The sequence below is a fragment of the Chiloscyllium plagiosum genome, unplaced genomic scaffold (assembly GCF_037043375.1).
Source record: "Chiloscyllium plagiosum isolate Xiang-an unplaced genomic scaffold, Cpla_swu_hap1 HiC_scaffold_8, whole genome shotgun sequence".
NCBI classification, from domain to species: domain Eukaryota; kingdom Metazoa; phylum Chordata; class Chondrichthyes; order Orectolobiformes; family Hemiscylliidae; genus Chiloscyllium; species Chiloscyllium plagiosum.
Window position 1 is genome coordinate 6739909 of NW_028270146.1, and position 17621 is coordinate 6757529.

At 45.8% G+C, this 17621-nt stretch overlaps 1 protein-coding gene across 2 annotated transcripts in view; it reads left to right on the top strand.

Moving 5' to 3' along the window:
- Positions 1-17621, top strand: part of mthfd1b (methylenetetrahydrofolate dehydrogenase (NADP+ dependent) 1b) — a 97394-nt gene that overhangs the window by 56245 nt on the left and 23528 nt on the right. For both annotated transcript variants that reach the window (XM_043696891.2, XM_043696890.2), the window contains exons 14-21: positions 110-217; positions 299-373; positions 2722-2824; positions 4198-4274; positions 5970-6110; positions 10132-10200; positions 12039-12150; positions 15420-15559. In XM_043696891.2, coding sequence (XP_043552826.2) covers positions 110-217; positions 299-373; positions 2722-2824; positions 4198-4274; positions 5970-6110; positions 10132-10200; positions 12039-12150; positions 15420-15559 — 825 coding nt within the window. The remainder of the gene's footprint in view (positions 1-109; positions 218-298; positions 374-2721; positions 2825-4197; positions 4275-5969; positions 6111-10131; positions 10201-12038; positions 12151-15419; positions 15560-17621) is intronic.

Genomic DNA, 17621 nt, shown 5'->3' on the forward strand with positions numbered 1-17621 from the left:
ATAGCTGTGGAGTTGAGGATGGTGGGGGTAGGGAGGGAAGGAGGAGGGCAGACCCGGTTTCAGTCCTGCTTCCTTCCTATGTTCTCTGATGGTGCTTGTCTCCTTGCAGTTCAATCTCCACCTGACGGGCGATATCCATGCCATCACTGCTGCCAACAACCTGGTCGCTGCTGCTATTGACGCTCGCATGTTCCATGAGGCCACGCAATCTGACAAGGTATCGTTACCTTTGAAGATTTCGCCTTCCGTCTTGGTGCATTTGGAAATGGCCTAACCATCCCCCATTCTTTCATTGCAGGCACTGTACGACCGTCTGGTACCTTCCAATAAAGGAGTTCGGGCGTTCAGCCAGATTCAGCTTAGGAGATTGCAGGTGTGAGTCTTAACATAGGACGAGGAGGAGTCCATTCGGCCCCACAGGCTCTTCTGCCATTCACTGAGATTGTGGCTGATCTGTGGCCAACCCACCTTTGCCCCACATCTCGAGATATTTGTTAATGAAAAGTATTAACACACTCCTGCTACCCAAGGGGAGGCAGTGGTATTGTGGTAGTGTCACTAGACTGGTAATCCAGAAGCCCCGGCAATTGTTCTGGGGGCATGGTTTCGAATCATACAATCTCTACAGTGCGGAAGCAGGCCATTCAGCCCACTGAGTCTACACCGACCCTCTGAAGAACATCCCACCCAGACCCACTCCATCCCCACATTTGCCATGGCTAATCCAGCTAATTCGTACATCTTTGGGCTGTGGGACGAAACTGGACCGTCCAGAGGAAACCCTCACAGACACTGGGAGAATGTACAAACTCCACACAGTCAGTCACCTGCGTCCCTGGCACTGTGAGGCATCACGGAGCCACCATGCTGCCCCAAATCCCACCATGGCAGATGGTAAAATCTGAACTCAGTACAAATCTGGAATTAAAACTGGCATGTAACCACTATCAATTGTCAGAAAAAGCCATCTGGTTCACTGATCCCCTTTTGAGAGGGAAATCTATCCTTACCTGGTCTGGCTTGCATGTTATAAAGGCTACATGGCAATGTGGTTGACCCTTGACTGTCTTCTAGGTAATTAGGGGTGGGCCTAGCCAGCAATCCCCACATCCCATGAACAAATTGTTCAACGAGTCAAGTTCCAATCAGATAGAACATAGAACGTAGAAGAATACAGCGCAGTACAGGCCCTTCGGCCCTCGAAGTTGCGCCGATCCAAGCCCACCTAACCTACACTAGCCCACTATCCTCCATATGCCTATCCAATGCCCGCTTAAATGCCCATAATGAGGGAGAGTCCACCACTGTTACTGGCAGGACATTCCATGAACTCACGACTCGCTGAGTAAAGAACCTACCCCTAACATCTGTCCTATACCTACCACTCCTTAATTTAAAGCTATGCCCCCTTGTAATAGCTGACTCCATACGTGGAAAAAGATTCTCACTGTTGACCCTATCTAAACCCCTAATCATCTTATACACCTCTATCAAGTCACCCCTAAACCTTCTTTTCTCCAATGAAAACAACCCCAAGTGCCTCAGCCTTTCCTCATACGATCTTTCTACCATACCAGGCAACATCCTGGTAAACCTCCTCTGCACCCGTTCCAGTGCCTCCACATCCTTCCTATAGTATGGCAACCAAAACTGCACACAATACTCCAGATGTGGCTGCACCAGAGTCTTATACAACTGCAACATGACCTCAGTACTCCGGAACTCAATTCCCCTACCAATAAAAGCCAGTACGCCATATGCCTTCTTCACCGCACTATTTACCTGGGTGGCAACTTTCAAAGATTTGTGTACATGGACACCAAGATCCCCCTGCTCATCCACACTACCAAGTATCCGACCGTTAGCCCAGTACCCCATCTTTTTATTACACTTACCAAAGTGAATCACCTCACACTTAGCTACATTGAACTCCATTTGCCACCTTTCTGCCCAGTTCTGCAGCTTATCTATATCCCGCTGTAACCTGCCACATCCTTCCTCACTGTCTACAACTCCACCGACTTTCGTATCATCCGCAAACTTGCTCACCCAACCTTCTAACCCCTCCTCCAGGTCATTTATAAAAATGACAAACAGCAATGGTCCCAAAACAGATCCTTGTGGAACACCGCTAGTGACGGCACTCCAAGATGAACCTTTGCCATCAACTACTACCCTCTGTCTTCTTCCAGCCAGCCAACTCCTAATCCAAACCTCCAACTCACCCTCAATGCCATACCTCTGTATTTTTTGCAGTAGTCTACCATGGGGAACCTTATCAAACGCCTTACTAAAATCCATATACACCACATCTACTGTGGGCTGTTTGTGCTAAGTTCCCCCGTGATTTAGCGGTAGTGTTGTGGGGGTGAAAAAAAACAGTTCCCCCGTGATAAGTCTGACTTTCCTTGAGGTTATTTTATGTTTCCATCTCCTGTTAGATTCCCCTGCTTTTTGGATCTTCACCTCACCTCCATCTCCTCACAGTATCCCCTGTGATTTCCTGATTTGTACCTGGTATATAATCATTGACTGAGCACAAGGTCAAGAATTGCTAAAACAGAAAGTTCCTCTTGCCTTGACCCAACTGAACAAGGTTCAGCCTCCTGGGAGCGGGCACCATGTAAACTGAACCATTCACTGTTTCACCATCTGCCTGACTCAGCTGGGCTTTTTCATGAATTATGGATCTTAATCTGCAATTTCTCGTTCTCTTCCCAGAAACTTGGAATTAACAAAACTGAGCCCACTGCACTGACTGAAGAAGAAATACATCGCTTTGTGAGGCTGGATATTGAACCTGATACGATCACATGGCAGCGAGGTAGAGAACCACCTTAGCCTGTCGTGTGTTACAGTGCACCTTCTGAATATGCTTTGTGTTGTAGTGACTGTGATTATTTAACATACTTTGTGCTTTGAACGGTTTTCCATCTTCCTGAGACACCATTGCCCCTGCCAAACCCTTTCCAGTAGACTGCATTTTCCAGCAATTTTGTTTTTATTTCATTGATGCATCCCACTTCCCCCGAATCCACTTTACTTACATCACAGCCACTCCACCACAGGCCTGCTGATTTTAACTGTGGACTCCTTCCTATTAACTCCTGTCTATTTCCCATACGCTATCAGATGTTCATGCATCTTAGATGTTATTGCTTAGCCAGGTCTGTGTAACTTGAGCTTTCCCATTGTCCATTCAGATACATAGTTGACTCCTGCTCCAAGCCCAACAGTTTTTATTTTAACAGGGAGAGGGGCAGGGTAATGGGACAAGCTCATAGCTCTTGAATCACCTATCCATCCCACATTCTTACTTCAAGCCACTCCAGCCTACGTCTTTGAGCAAGCCTTTGGTGGATTGGGGGTTGGTGTTATGTTTTGCTTTATAACCCTTTTTTAAAACTCCTGGGGATTCTCCATTACGTTTAAGGGACTATATAAATGCAAGTTGTTGTTGGAGATGACATTTGGAAACTAATCCAATATCTGGCCAGACTTCTGTTCCTCCATCATTCTGCAGTGAGAACCGAAGTAGGCCATTGAGTTTGCCCTGCTGTTCAATGAGGTCATGGCTGGTCTGATAATCCTTGACTTCACATTCCTGCCTTTTCCAAATAGCCCTTCATTCCCTTACTGAAAATCTGTCTGTCTCAGCCTTGAGGATACTTCAAAAACCCAGCCTCAGCAGTCTCCTGTCGTCGAGAATTCTGTAGAATCCTTACTCTCTGAGAGAAGAAATTCCTCTTCATCTCTGTCTTAAATGTGTGATCCATTATTCTGAGATTATGGCCACTGGTCCTAGACTCTTCCACAAGGAGAGACAACGTTTCCATACCTTCCCTCTCTGGTCCCCTAAGAAACTTCTGTGTTTCAATATGGTCACCTCTCATTCAAAACTCCAGTGAGTACAAGCCCATCCTGAACCCCTCTCATCGAACAGTCCCACCATACTTGATATTAACTTATCCAAACCACTGGCTGGCTGAGTGTTTTTTCACTGCTTTTGACACAGTTTTGTTTTCTCCTTGTCACTGATTCTGTGATGGTTAACCATTCATTTGTTCACAAATAACTGCTCAGTGGGTTTGGCAGCATCAGAGCTAACACATTTTTGATTGATGCCTTTTGATCAGAACTGGGATGTGTTCATTTACTACGTTAGTGTCTCTGATACACAGATTTTATGTTTTAAAGTGATGGATACTAACGACAGGTTCCTGAGGAAGATAACGATCGGCCAGTCCAGTACTGAGAAGGGATATACCAGAACAGTAAGCCTTCCATTTTCTTCCCTTGATCTCCTCGACCTCTCTGCTCTGAGCGCCAGGTGAAGTGAGACCACGCTCATTCCTTGTGTTGTCCAAGCCCATATTTTCTGTCAGGAAAAAATTGCAGACGGAGCAATTCATGATGATGATGTCCCATCACAAATCAAAACAACACAGAAACAGGCCACTTGGCCCACAGGCCTTGGTCAGCATTTCTGCTCCACCTCCTGCCATCCTGCTCCACCTCCTGCCATCCTGCTCCACCTCCTGCCATCCTGCTCCACCTCCTGCCATCCTGCTCCACCTCCTGCCATCCTGCTCCACCTCCTGCCATCCTGCTTCACCTCCTCCTGTCAATGTTGTATTCCTTTTTCCCTTGTCTGTTTAACTAACTTTCCTTTAACGCACACATCCTATTTGCCTCAATTGCTTCCTCCACATTCTTCCCACCATCTGGATAAAAGCTTTCTCCTGAATTCCCCATGAGATTTGTGAGTGATCACAAAACAATTCATGCAGGCTAGGAATCCCAGTTTTGCACTTGGGTTATTCACCGTGTCAGTTTTGGAGTTAACTAGTCATCGAATTTGACCACTCACTGATGATAAATCTGTATCAAACCCTGTGCTATCCCTGTTCTGGGAGTGTTTGATGGGGTCAGTGTAAATGGAGAAAGTGATGATTGCAGATGCTGGAGATAAGAGCTGAAAATGTGTTGCTGGAAAAGCGCAGCAGGTCAGGCAGCATCCAAGGAGCAGGAAAATCGACGTTTCAGGCATGAGCCTCTTCAGGTGTGCCAAGCAGGCTAAGATAAAAGGTAGGGAGGAGGGACTTGGGGGAGGGGAGTTGGAAATGCGATAGGTGGAAGGAGGTTATGGTGAGGGTGATAGGCCGGAGTGTTGAGCCACGGGGTGGTTGGGTTGGTTGGACACGCGGACCAACCAACCCAACTGCCCCGTGGCTCAATACTTCAACTCTCCCTCCCACTCCACCAAGGACATGCAGGTCCTTGGACTCCTCCATCGCCAGACCATAGCAACACGGCGGCTGGAGGAAGAGCGCCTCATCTTCCGCCGAGGAACCCTCCAACCACAAGGGATGAACTCAGATTTCTCTAGTTTCCTCATTTCCCCTTCCCCCACCTTGTCTCGGTCCCAACCCTCGAACTCAGCACCACCTTCCTAACCTGCAATCTTCTTCCTGACCTCCCCGCTCCCACCCCCACTCCGGCCTATCACCCTCACCTTAACCTCCTTCCACCTATCGCATTTCCAACGCCCCTCCCCCAAGTCCCTCCTCCCTACCTTTTATCTTAGCCTGCTGGACACACCTTCCTCATTCCCAAAGAAGGCCTCATGCCCGAAACGTCGATTGTCCTGCTCCTTGGATGCTGCCTGACCTGCTGCGCTTTTCCAGCAACATATTTTCAGCTCAGTGTAAATGGAGCTTTACTTTGAGTTTAAAAGTGTAGAGGGAGCTTTACTGTGTATCTAACCCTGTGCTGTACCTGTCTCTCTGTAACCCCGGCATAAACAAGAAAGTGTTTGTTTGATAATAAATAGTTTTTCCAAATATCACTTTTTATAGGATTATTGTGATGAAATTATTGTTTTTTTAACCTAACTGAGAAGTAAGAAAGGCACAGTTTCTCAGTCAAGAACATTAAAGTGAGTCTCCTTGTGTTACTCGTCACTTCAGGCACAGTTTGACATCACAGTGGCGAGTGAGATAATGGCGGTGCTGGCCCTGACTGACAGTTTGAAGGACATGAGGGCACGGCTGGGGAAGATGGTGGTCGCTTCCAATAAGAAAGGAGAGCCAGTCACCACCGATGATTTGGTAAGTCAAGTACTTGCTCCCAAAGATTAGATCAGAAACTGGTCACCCAAAACCTGTTGCAGCCTTGAAAGAGGCTATTTGACACACTGTGCCTGCACCAGCCCATGAAATATGTTTATTTAACAAGTGCCAATCTCCTGCATTTTTCCACCACACCCTTGAGCATTATTTTTATTCAAGTTCTCATCCAATGCCTTCTTGGAAATGCCTGTCATAATAAACATAGCCTCCTGGAGTCCGCTTTTAGCAGTTCCCTGGTAACAGATCACTTTGAAGCGCTGTAACTGTGAAAGAGTCTCGGGTGGCTTGCTGACTGGTCAGTTAGCTTGGTTTAGTTGCTGGTTAAGGGAGGACTGTGGGCCATAATGTTGGAAGACGTTCCTGCTCCTGAACATTGCCTCAGGAGTTTTGACGCCCACGACTTAGGAAATCATGGATTAATCTCTTGTCTGAGAGACAGCATCTTTATGAAGGCATCAGGGTCATAGCTCCCATCCTGGGAGATATCTCCTCCTCCTCTCCCGCACCTCTCATCCCCATTCCAGAAGAATGTCACAGTCTCCTGTTTGGGTGGACATAAGGGAAATTTGAAACGAGATGGAGGTCCAACATCATTCCTGATTCACCTCTGTCACTGAGTCAAAATCCTGGAATTCCCTCCCTAAGGGCATTGTGGGTCTACCTACAGTACATGGACTGCAGCGATTCAAGAAGGCAACTCACCCTCACCTTCTCAAGGGGCAATTAAGGACAGGGCAATAAATGTTAGACCAGCCAGTGACGCCCACATCCCACGAGTGAATATAACAAATGGATGCCCACTGTTACAATTCTTGTAGAGACTTATCTTTAAATTTGCCTGTACAAAATGCAGCACTTCAAATTTATCTAAATTAAACTCTATCTGCCACTCCTCAGCCCATTGGCCCATTTGAGGGAACCACCTTCGCTGTCCACTGCACTCCAATTTTGGTGTCATGTGCAAACTTACTAACCATACCTCCTGTGTTTACATCCAAATCATTTATATAAATGACGAAAAGCAGTGAACCCAGCACTGATCCTTGTGGCACTCCACTGGTCACAGGCCTCCAGTCTGAAAAGTAACCTTCCACTATCGCCTTCTGTCTTCTACCTTTGAGCCGGTTCTGTATCTAAATGGCTAGTTGCTTGTTGGTTGGCAAGTCAATTCTGATTGGCTGAGGCATTGTCATGATGAAAACTGATAGTTATAAAATCAAATCATTATCCGTCAAGCTATTAATGTGTGCTCATCTGAACTTGTTAGAATTGATGCACATTCACGCGCAAGGAAACCATTCTCTACGAACAAAAGAAATATGCTCAAGCCTTGTACCTTTCTTGAATTACTCGGGGGTGTGGGTTCCCTATTGCTTTCCCCATGGCCAAGTCAGTCGCCACAGGTGATGTTTCCATGGTACCAGCTTAAGCTGTCTCTTATGGTTTCATCATCTGCCATTTTGGGTTCAAGGCACATTAATCAAGGGGTCAAGAACTGTCTCCAGGCTTAAGTTTCTTTAGACCTCTATTTATTAAATATTAATGCTAACTACATAATAAACTGAGATATGCAAGATTCTAACCTTAGAGTTACGTTGTGAGAAGACAACTCCCTCGAGGTTCTGTCAAGCTGTTTCCACCCACACTGTGCTATTTCTGACTAGTGAGGTGCAGTTCTGTGACAACATTGCAAGCATTCTTAAAGCTCTTAGACAACACTATCAATCTCAGTGAAATACTTGATCCTTGTCCCTGTAACCCTGGATCCCATTCCTGACAAGATTGTGATCAGGGAATGGACTCCTTCTGTTCTTGCTGTTGTGACCTCTCTTTGCTCATGTTCCGAGTTAATGAGCTAACCCGTGCTTGCATAATCACTCACTCCAGTTGTTAATTCATGAATAGGTAACTCTGTGCAATGCTTGGAGTTGGAAATGCCATTATTAATAAAGAGTAATGTTTCTCAGGAGCAGCCTATCTCCTCTGGCCAAAAATATCAAGGAGGATAGTATAAGCCTTTTTAGGTATGTGAAAAGGAAAAAAATGGTTAAGACTAAAATTGGGCCCTTGAAAACAGAAACGAGTGGATATATTACAGGGATCAAAGAAATGGCAGAAGAGTTGAATTGGTACTTCAGATCTGTGTTCACTGGGGAAGACACAAGCAATCTCCCTGAGGTAACAGTGGCTGAAGGACCTGAACTGAAGGGAATTTATATTTGCCAGGAATTGGTGTTGGAGAGACTGTTAGGTCTGAAGGTTGATAAGTCCCCGGGGCCTGATGGTCTACATCCCAGGGTACTGAAGGAGGTGGCTCGAGAAATCATGGGTGCGTTGGTGATTATTTTCCAGAGTTCGAAAGATTCAGGATCATTTCCTGCGGATTGGAGGGTGGCTAATGTTGTACTACCTTTTAAGAAAGGTGGGAGAGAGAAAGCAGGAAATTATAGACCAGTTAGTCTGACCTCAGTGGTGGGAAAGATGCTGGAGTCTATTATAAAGGATGAAATTACGACACATCTGGATAGCAGTAACAGGATAGGTCAGAGTCAGCATGGATTTATGAAGGGGAAACCATGCTTGACTAATCTTCTGGAATTTTTTGAGGATGTAACTCTGAAGATGGACGAGGGAGATCCAGTAGATGTAGTGTACCTGGACTTTCAGAAAGCCTTTGATAAAGTCCCACATAGGAGGTTTGTGAGCAAAATGAGGGCACATGGTATTGGGGGCAAAATGCTGACTTGGATTGAAAATTGGTTGGCTGACAGGAAACAAAGAGTAGTGCTAAACGGCTCCCTTTCGGAATGGCAGGCGGTGACCAGTGGGGTACCACAGGGATCATTGCTGGGACCACAGCTTTTTACAATATACATTAATGATATAGATGATGGTATTAAAAGTATTATTAGCAAATTTGCTGATGATACAAAGCTGGGTGGCAAGGTGAAATGTGAGGAGGATGTTGGGCGATTACAGGGTGACCTGGACAGGTTAGGTGAGTGGACAGATGCATGGCAGATGCAGTTTAATGTTGATAAATGTGTGGTTATCCACTTTGGTGGCAAGAACAGGAAGGCAGATTACTACCTAAATGGATGAAGGGCTTTTGCCCGAAACGTCAATTTCACTGCTCCTTAGATGCTGCCTGAACTGCTGTGCTCTTCCAGCACCACTAATCCAGTACCTAAATGGAGTCAAGTTAGGTAAAGGATCAGTACAACGAGATCTAGGTGTTCTTGTACATCAGTCAATGAAAGCGAGCATGCAGGTACAGCAGGTAGTGAAGAAAGCTAATAGCATGCTGGCCTTCATAACAAGAGGAATTGAGTATAGAAGCAGAGGTTCTTCTGCAGCTGTACAGGGCCCTGGTGAGACCGCACCTGGAATATTGTGTGCAGTTTTGGCCTCTAAATTTGAGGAAAGACATTCTGGCTATTGAGGGAGTGCAGCGTAGGTTCATGAGGTCAATTCCCGGAATGGCGGGACTACCTTATGCTGAAAGATTGGAGTGACTGGGCTTGTATACCCTTGAGTTTAGAAGGCTGAGAGGGGATCTGATTGAGACATATAAGATTATTAAAGGATTGGACACTCTCTGGAGGCAGGAAGCATGTTTCCGCTGATGGGTGAGTCCCGAACCAGAGGACACCGTTTAAAAATAAGGGGTAGGCTACTTAGAACAGAGTTGAGGAGAAACCTCTTCGCCCAGAGAGTGGTGGGTGTGTGGAAGGCTCTGTCCCAGAAGGCTGTGGAGGCCAAGTCTCTGGATACTTTCAAGAAAGAGTTGGATAGAGCTCTTAAGGATAGTGGAATCAAGGGTTATGGGGCTAAGGCAGGAACAGGATACTGATTTGAGTATGATCAGCCATGGTCATAATGAATGGTGGTGCTGGCTCGAAGGGCAGAATGGCCTACTCTTGCACCTATTGTCTATTGTTTATTGTTGCATGTCTGCCTTACGTTAAAGGAGATCCCAATCAGTTATTTTTCTCTCCAGGGTATCAGTGGAGCTCTGGCTGTTCTGATGAAGGATGCCATTAAACCCAATCTCATGCAGACATTGGAGGTGTGTACTGTTTAATTCCTATCTGTTAACCCATTGACATCTAGTCCATCTGCTAATTTCACCCTGAATGGGGATGGCATAAGTGTAACACTGAATTAAAAATTTCAGATTTTGTGTGACTTCTTTGGTTTGACTGCAGCTGCTTTTAAAGTGGGGACTATCAAAAAGACAGAAAAGGAATATGGTACCTTTGCTCAATTGGCATGATTCTTTAACTATCACTTGTTGAGGGCAAAGTTCAGGACAGGACTAACGTTACTAAGAATAGGGAGAAAGAGCTGACACTAGTACAGAGTCTGCTGTAGCCTCAGGATGCCCCTCAGCCTGTGAGAGTTCCCTTGAAGTGTAGTCACTGTCGTTACATGGGAGCTGAGGTGGCCAGTCTGCTTCCAGTAAGATCCCAGCAACAAACTACTTGCACAACCAAGTGAGGGATAAATAGCACTCCCCTGACCTTTTTTTGAAAGAGTGGCTGTGGGATCTTTGACTTCCAGCAGAAAGATGTAATGGAGTTCTTCCAGTGCCCCCTCTGAAAGACAGTGCCTCTGTCATTGTCACACTCTCTTGGTGCTGCAGTGGGAGTCAAGATCAGAGTGGTGTTGGAAAAGCACAGCAGGTCAGGCAGCATCCGAGGAGCAGGGAAATCGACGTTTCGAGCAGGAGCCCTTCATCAGCCCTTCGCCCTGCTCCTCGGATGCTGCCTGACCTGCTGTGCTTTTCCAGCACCACTCCAATCTTGACTCTAATCTCCAGCATCCGCATTACCCACTTTCCCCTCGCTGCAGTGAGTGTCAGTCTCCAATACTACTCCATTCTCTGGAGTGGGATTTGAACTCTGAGCCCGCTGACTCTGGTGAATGTTTCTCTCACAGCTACAGTTGACACCCTGATAGCTAACTAATACAGGACAACTAACACCTGATGCCAAAGGGTCTTGTGTACAGGTTAATCGTGCATCACTTCTTTATTGGTAGGGTAGATGGACTAGACAGCCCTTTCTGTCAATTTAATTATTCTGCATTATCATTTGAAATGGTCACTGGAAATGTGCCAATAGCCAGTTTTATGAATATACTGGCCCAGTTGATTTTTAAAGAATTATTGTTTTCAGATTCTTCCGTTGCCTTTCCATTCCCCATTTCTGTAATCTTCCCCAGCATCAGAACCCCTCCAGGCCACTTAATTTCAGCCACTTGATTATAACTGATTTTTAACCACTTCATCACTGGCCCATTGCATTCTGTTGTTTAGGCGCTCAATTCAGGAATATCCTGCCGGTATGTCTCCATCTCTCATCACTTCCCTCTCTTCAGACACTTCCTCTTTGATCAAGCTTTTGGTTATCAATTTGCATCACTGTGTTCTTTTACAACAAAGTAGGGGAGTGCGATTGGTGGAAATCTACATGGGACTCAGACCCACCAGAAAAGTGGTTTGACTCTGAAATTAACGAGCACAGTTCAAGGGCAGTTTGGGGTGTTATCATTGACATCACATCCCATGAATGAATAAATATTCTAAATAAACATTCCTATGAAGAAACTTGGGACATTTTAATATGTTACAAACGCTATATAAATATGATTTGCTGTTGAGTTCATAGCAGTGCTTGTCTTGAAGTGAATTTCTGGGTTAGATGTGGAAATAACCCTTCACCTAGTCAATAATATGTCACTTGACCTACAGCACAGAAACTTAGAATATAGGAGCAGGAATAGGCCATTTGGCCCTTGCCGTGGTTAGCCTGGTGGTTTCTATGTTGTGCTGGTCTCTTCCCAATTATGGCTATCTGTGTTTTCAATCCAGACATAGTCACTGACTGTATTTTCTTCATATAGGGGACCCCAGTGTTTGTTCATGCTGGACCCTTTGCTAACATCGCTCATGGCAACTCCTCCATCCTGGCTGACAAAATAGCTCTCAAACTGGTTGGACCTGCTGGTTTTGTAGGTGAGTAATGGTTATGGGGAAAGTTCAGGGAAACACCATTCTGGTACCAGTCCAGATCAAGGTCAATCAAAAACATAGAAACAGGGAAAACAGATGCTGCAATAGGCCATTCGGCCTTTAGAGCCTGCACCACCATTCAATATGGTCATGGCTGATCATGCAATCTCAGTATCCCCTTCCTGCTTTCCTCCCACATCCCTTTAGCCCCAAGGCCCATGTCCAGCTCCCTCTTGGATATATTTAATGAACTGGACCCAACAGCTTCCTGTGGGAGAGAATTCTGCAGGTTCACAACTGAGTGAAGAAAGTCTTCCTTATCTCAGTCCTGAACAGCTTATCTGTTATTCTTAGACTGTGACCCCTAGTTCTGGACTTCCCCAACATTAGAAGCATTCTTTCAGCAGCTAGCCTATCCAGTCCCATCAGGACGATCATGCTGCCGCTGTACAAAACTCTGGTTCGGCTGCACTTGGAGTATTGTGTACAGCTTTGGTCACCGCATCATAGGAAGGATGTGGAAGCTTTGGAAAGGGTTCAGAGGAGATTCACTAGGATGTTGCCTGGTATGGAGGGAAGGTCTTATGAGGAAAGGCTGGGGGACCTGAGGCTGTTTTCATTGGAGAGAAGAAGGTTGAGAGGTGACTTAATTGAGACATATAAGATAATCAGAGGGTTAGATAGGGTGGACAGGGAGAGTCTTTTTCTTCGGATGGTGTTGGCTTGCACAATAGGGCATAGCTTTAAATTGAGAGGTGATAGATATAGGACAGATGCCAGAGGTAGTTTCTTTACTCAGAGAGTAGTAGGAACGCACTGCCTGCAACAGTAGTAGACTCGCCAACTTTGAAGGGCATTTAAATGGTCACTGGGTAAACATATGGATGATCATGGAATAGTGTCAGTTAGATGGGCTTCAGATTGGTTTCACAGATTGGTGCAACATCGAGGTGCTGTAATGTTCCAAGTCCCCTTCAGTTCTCTTTGTGTTGAAAAGTCTATCAACCAACGTCTTGACATTCTCAACAGCTGAGCATCCGCTGTGCCAAACACTTTCTTCCGAATCGCTATTTTAATATATTCAAAAGGGATGGATTTAGGAATTATCTGGTCTGTTCTATTTTCCCGCAAGCCAGCCTTGACTTAGCAGAGTTGTACGTTTACGTGGTGGGACAGAGCTGGAATGTTGATGGAAAGACAGGCATTTTCCTGAAGCTTTTCCTCTCGAATGCCAAATTTGAAGGCTGCTAATTGGTTGGCAAACTTGCAAAAATGTTAGCGTAGAGAAAGCAATAGGAAGCTCTCGCCTCCCCAGATAGTCTCTGGGGAATTTTTAACAGGCTCACGGGGTAAATGATTGTTATTGTTTAACATTTGACATTCCTCCGCATTTGTTCTCCTGAGTGTAAGACGAAAAGCTTCATCAGCATCAACATCTCAAGAATCACTGTTGGGTCCACTGTTGTTCTTTATTTACAGAATCCGTTTGGATGAGAACTATAGGATGCATGCATGGTCAGTTTGTGGATGACATGAAAACCGATGGGGTAGTGGACAGTGAAGAAGGTTACTTAAGAATACAACAGGATCTGGATCAGCTGGGCCAGTGGGGAAAGGAATGACAGATGGAATTTATTTCGGATAAATGCAAGGCGCTGCATTTTGCTAAGACAAACCAGGACTTACAAAATTAATGGTAGGGCCCTGGGGAGTGTTGTAGAACAGAGAGACCTCGGGGTGTAGGTACACAGTCCCTTGAAAGTTGCATCACAGGTAGACAGGGTGGTGAGGCAGGCATATAGGAATTGGGAGACCATGTTACAGCTGTACCAGACATGGTAAGGCCACATTTGGAGTATGTGTACAATTATGGTCGATCTGCCAATAGGAAGGACGTTATCAAACTGGAAGGGTGCATAGAAGATTTGCAAGGATGTTACTGAGATTGGAGGGTTTGAGTTAATAAGGAGACATTGGATAGGCTGAGACTATTTTCCCTGGAGCATACAGGTGCCTGGGGGAGTGGTGGAGGTGGATTCCATAGGAGGGTTCAGAAGAGAGCTGGAAAGTGAGAGGGTTATGGAGATAGAGCTGGAGAATGGGGTGAGCTGCATGGCTCTTTCAGGGACCAGTATAGATATGATGGGTCAAAAGGCCTCCTATACTGTAACATTCATGATTCTGTGAATAACATGTGGTCGTATGAGGATGGGAGGAAGCTCCTTGTGGAACAGTTGGGCTGAATAATTCAGTATTGTACAGTTCTGTCACTAGGGAGACAGGAGATAACCCTGTATTTTTCCCTTCCTTGACATTAGTTCTTAGGGAGGTAAACCAGCATCGCTCCAATGCAGGTATTTTACAGTCTGCAGACTGCAGATCACAATCATTACCAATCCAGACTCACTCTAGCACTCCAGCTCCACTTAGTGGCAGGAAACTGATACTGTCGCACTGTTCTTTGCTGTCCAGGACTGAGAAATTAGCAGAAATTATCGCGCCTGCTATCGGAAAGATGTTGTGAAACTTGAAAGGGTTCAGAAAAGATTTACAAGGATGTTGCCAGGATTGGAGAGTTTAAGCTATCGGGAGAGGATGAATAGGCTGGGACTGTTTTCCCTGGAGTGTTGGAAGCTGAGGAGTGACCTTATAGAGGTTTATAAAATCATGAGGGGCATGGATAGGGTAAATGGACAAGGTCTTTTCTCCAGGGTAGAGAGGCATCAATGGTGACTTCACCAGTTTCCAAATCCCACCTCCCCTCAACATCATCCCAGATCCAACTCGGCACCGCTCTCTTGAACTGTTCCACCTGTCCTTCCTCCTTCCTACCTATCTGCTCCACCCTCTGCTCTGACCTATTACCATCACCCCCTATTTGCATCTACCTATTGCCTTCCCAGCTATCTTCAACCCCCAAGCCCTACTCCTACCCTCCTGTTTATCTCTCAGCACCCCTCCATTCCTGAGGAAGCGCTTATGCCTGAAAAGTTGACTCTCCTGCTCCTCAGAAAGTGCCTGACCTGTGTTTTTTCATAACTACACTCTTCGACTCTGATTCTCCAGCATCTGCAGTCCTCCCTATCTCTGAGTATATGAATAGGAAGGGTTCAAACGAATATGGGCCAATTGCAGGCAAATGGGACTAGTTTGGTTTCGGATATCTGGTCGGCATGGATGAGTTGGACCAAAGGATATGTACAGCTCTCTGCCTTGCTGTTTCTGTTTGTGTGTTTCTTGCCAGTTTAATTCTGCGCTCTGTTTTAATGCAGTGACGGAGGCTGGATTCGGTGCGGACATTGGGATGGAGAAGTTCTTCAACATTAAGTGCAGGTCCTCTGGACTGTGTCCCCATGTGGTTGTGCTGGTTGCCACAGTGAGGGCTCTGAAAATGCATGGAGGTGGCCCCACGGTAAGACCAATGAAATGTGTTCACACAGCTCCTTTTAATGTAGAATAATAAAACCTGGGAACAAAGTAAGCCATTCAGCCCATCGAGTCTGCCCCATCATGCAGTGATCTGATCATCTTCAACTCCACTTTGCTGCCGTTTCCCCCAAACCTTTGATTTCCTTCATGATTAACAATGTGTCTATCTTGGTCCTGAATATACTCACCAATGAAATTCCTCCCCGTGTAAATAAAACAAAGAACAGCAGAAGCTGGGAATCTAACATATTCACATATCAGCTAGAGCTGAATGACCTAATTTTGCTCCTGTACCCTTCTTATGAAAACTGTTCCTGGACTTAAAGCATTAACTCTGTTTCTGTTTCCACAGATGCTGCCAAACCTGCTGAGTTTCTCCAGCAATTTCTATTTTTGTTACAAATTCTTCCTCATCTGTTTTAAATGTGCCCCCCTTTATTCTGAGATGATACCGTCTGGCCCTAGACTCTCCCACAAGAGGAAAGAATTTTTCCACATTACACTGCCAGATCCATAGGAATCTGATGTACCCAAGCAGTTTGTCGGGTTGTAAGGGAAATGGTCAGTGTTAAGCAGATGACACCAAAATTGGAGGTGTAGTGGACAGCGAAAATTACAACAGGATCTTGACCAGATGAGCCAATGGGCTGAGAAGTGGCAGATGGAGTATAATTCAGATAAATGCGAGGTGCTGCATTTTGGGAAAGCAAATCTTAGCAGGACTCATACACTTAATGGTAAGGTCTGAGGGAGTGTTGCTGAACAAAGAGACCTTGGAGTGCAGGTTCATAGCTCCTTGAAAGTAGAGTTGCAGGTAGATAGGATAGTGAAGAAGGCATTTGGTATGCTTTCCTTTATTGGTCAGAGTATTGAGTACAGGAATTGGGAGGTCATGTTGCATCTGTACAGGACATTGGTTAGGCCGCTGTTGGAATATTGCGTGCAATTCTGGTCTCCTTCCTATCGGAAAGATGTTGTGAAACTTGAAAGGGTTCAGAAAAGATTTGCAAGGGTGTTGCCAGGGTTGGAGGATCTGAGCTACAGGGAGAGGCTGAACAGACTGGGGCTGTTTTCCCTGGAGCGTCAGAGGCCGAGGAGTGACCTTATAGAGGTTTACAAAATTATGAGGGTCATGGATAAGATAAATAGGCAGAGTTTTTTCCCTGGGGTTGGGGAGTCCAGAACTAGAGGGCATAGGTGTAGGGTGAGAGGGGAAAGATGTAAAAGAGACCTAAGAGACGGTGTTTTCATGCAGAGGATTGTGTGTGTGGGGAATGGGCTGTCAGAGGATATGGTGGAGGCTGGTACAATTGCAACATTTAAGAGGCATTTGGATGGGTATATGAATGGGAAGGGTTTGGAGGGATATGGGCAGGGTGATGGCAGGTGGGACTAGATTGAGTTGGGAAATCTGGACGGGTTGGACCGAAGGGTCTGTTTCCATGCTGTACATCTCTATGACTCTATGACTGTACTGACCGTTACAGCCACCCCTCTTCCTGGGAAGAGTCACACCGGACAGCCTTGAGAAGATACGAACCTCTGTACTACAGCCCACGATGATGCCTCTTTGTTTGATTCTTTGGTTGTGGCAGGTTATGGCTAGGCCAGCATTTAGTGCTTATCCAAGATATCCTGGAGAGGGTAACAGTGAGCTACTTTGGTCCTCCTGGTATACTTGTAGCTGCGACGGAGAGTTCCACGGTTTTGACCCAGCGACATACAAACACAGAGCAAGAGGAGGCTATAGAGCCTGCTGCACAGTTCCATAGATTTATTCATTTGAGGGATGCGCTGTTGCTCAGGACAATGTTTTGGCCAATTCTTAATTACCTTTGAGAAAGCACTAGTGAGCTGCCGTGTTGAACTGCCACAATGGTGGGTCCACCCACAATGCTGTAAGAGAGGCAGTTCCAAGATTCTGACACACTGACGGTGAAGGAATTGCAATATATTTCCAAATCATGACGGTGAGTGGTTTTTACAGCTGAATACCCCTGTTAGAAAGCAGGGGTAGGGCCAAATAGTTTAATGGGGTAACTGTA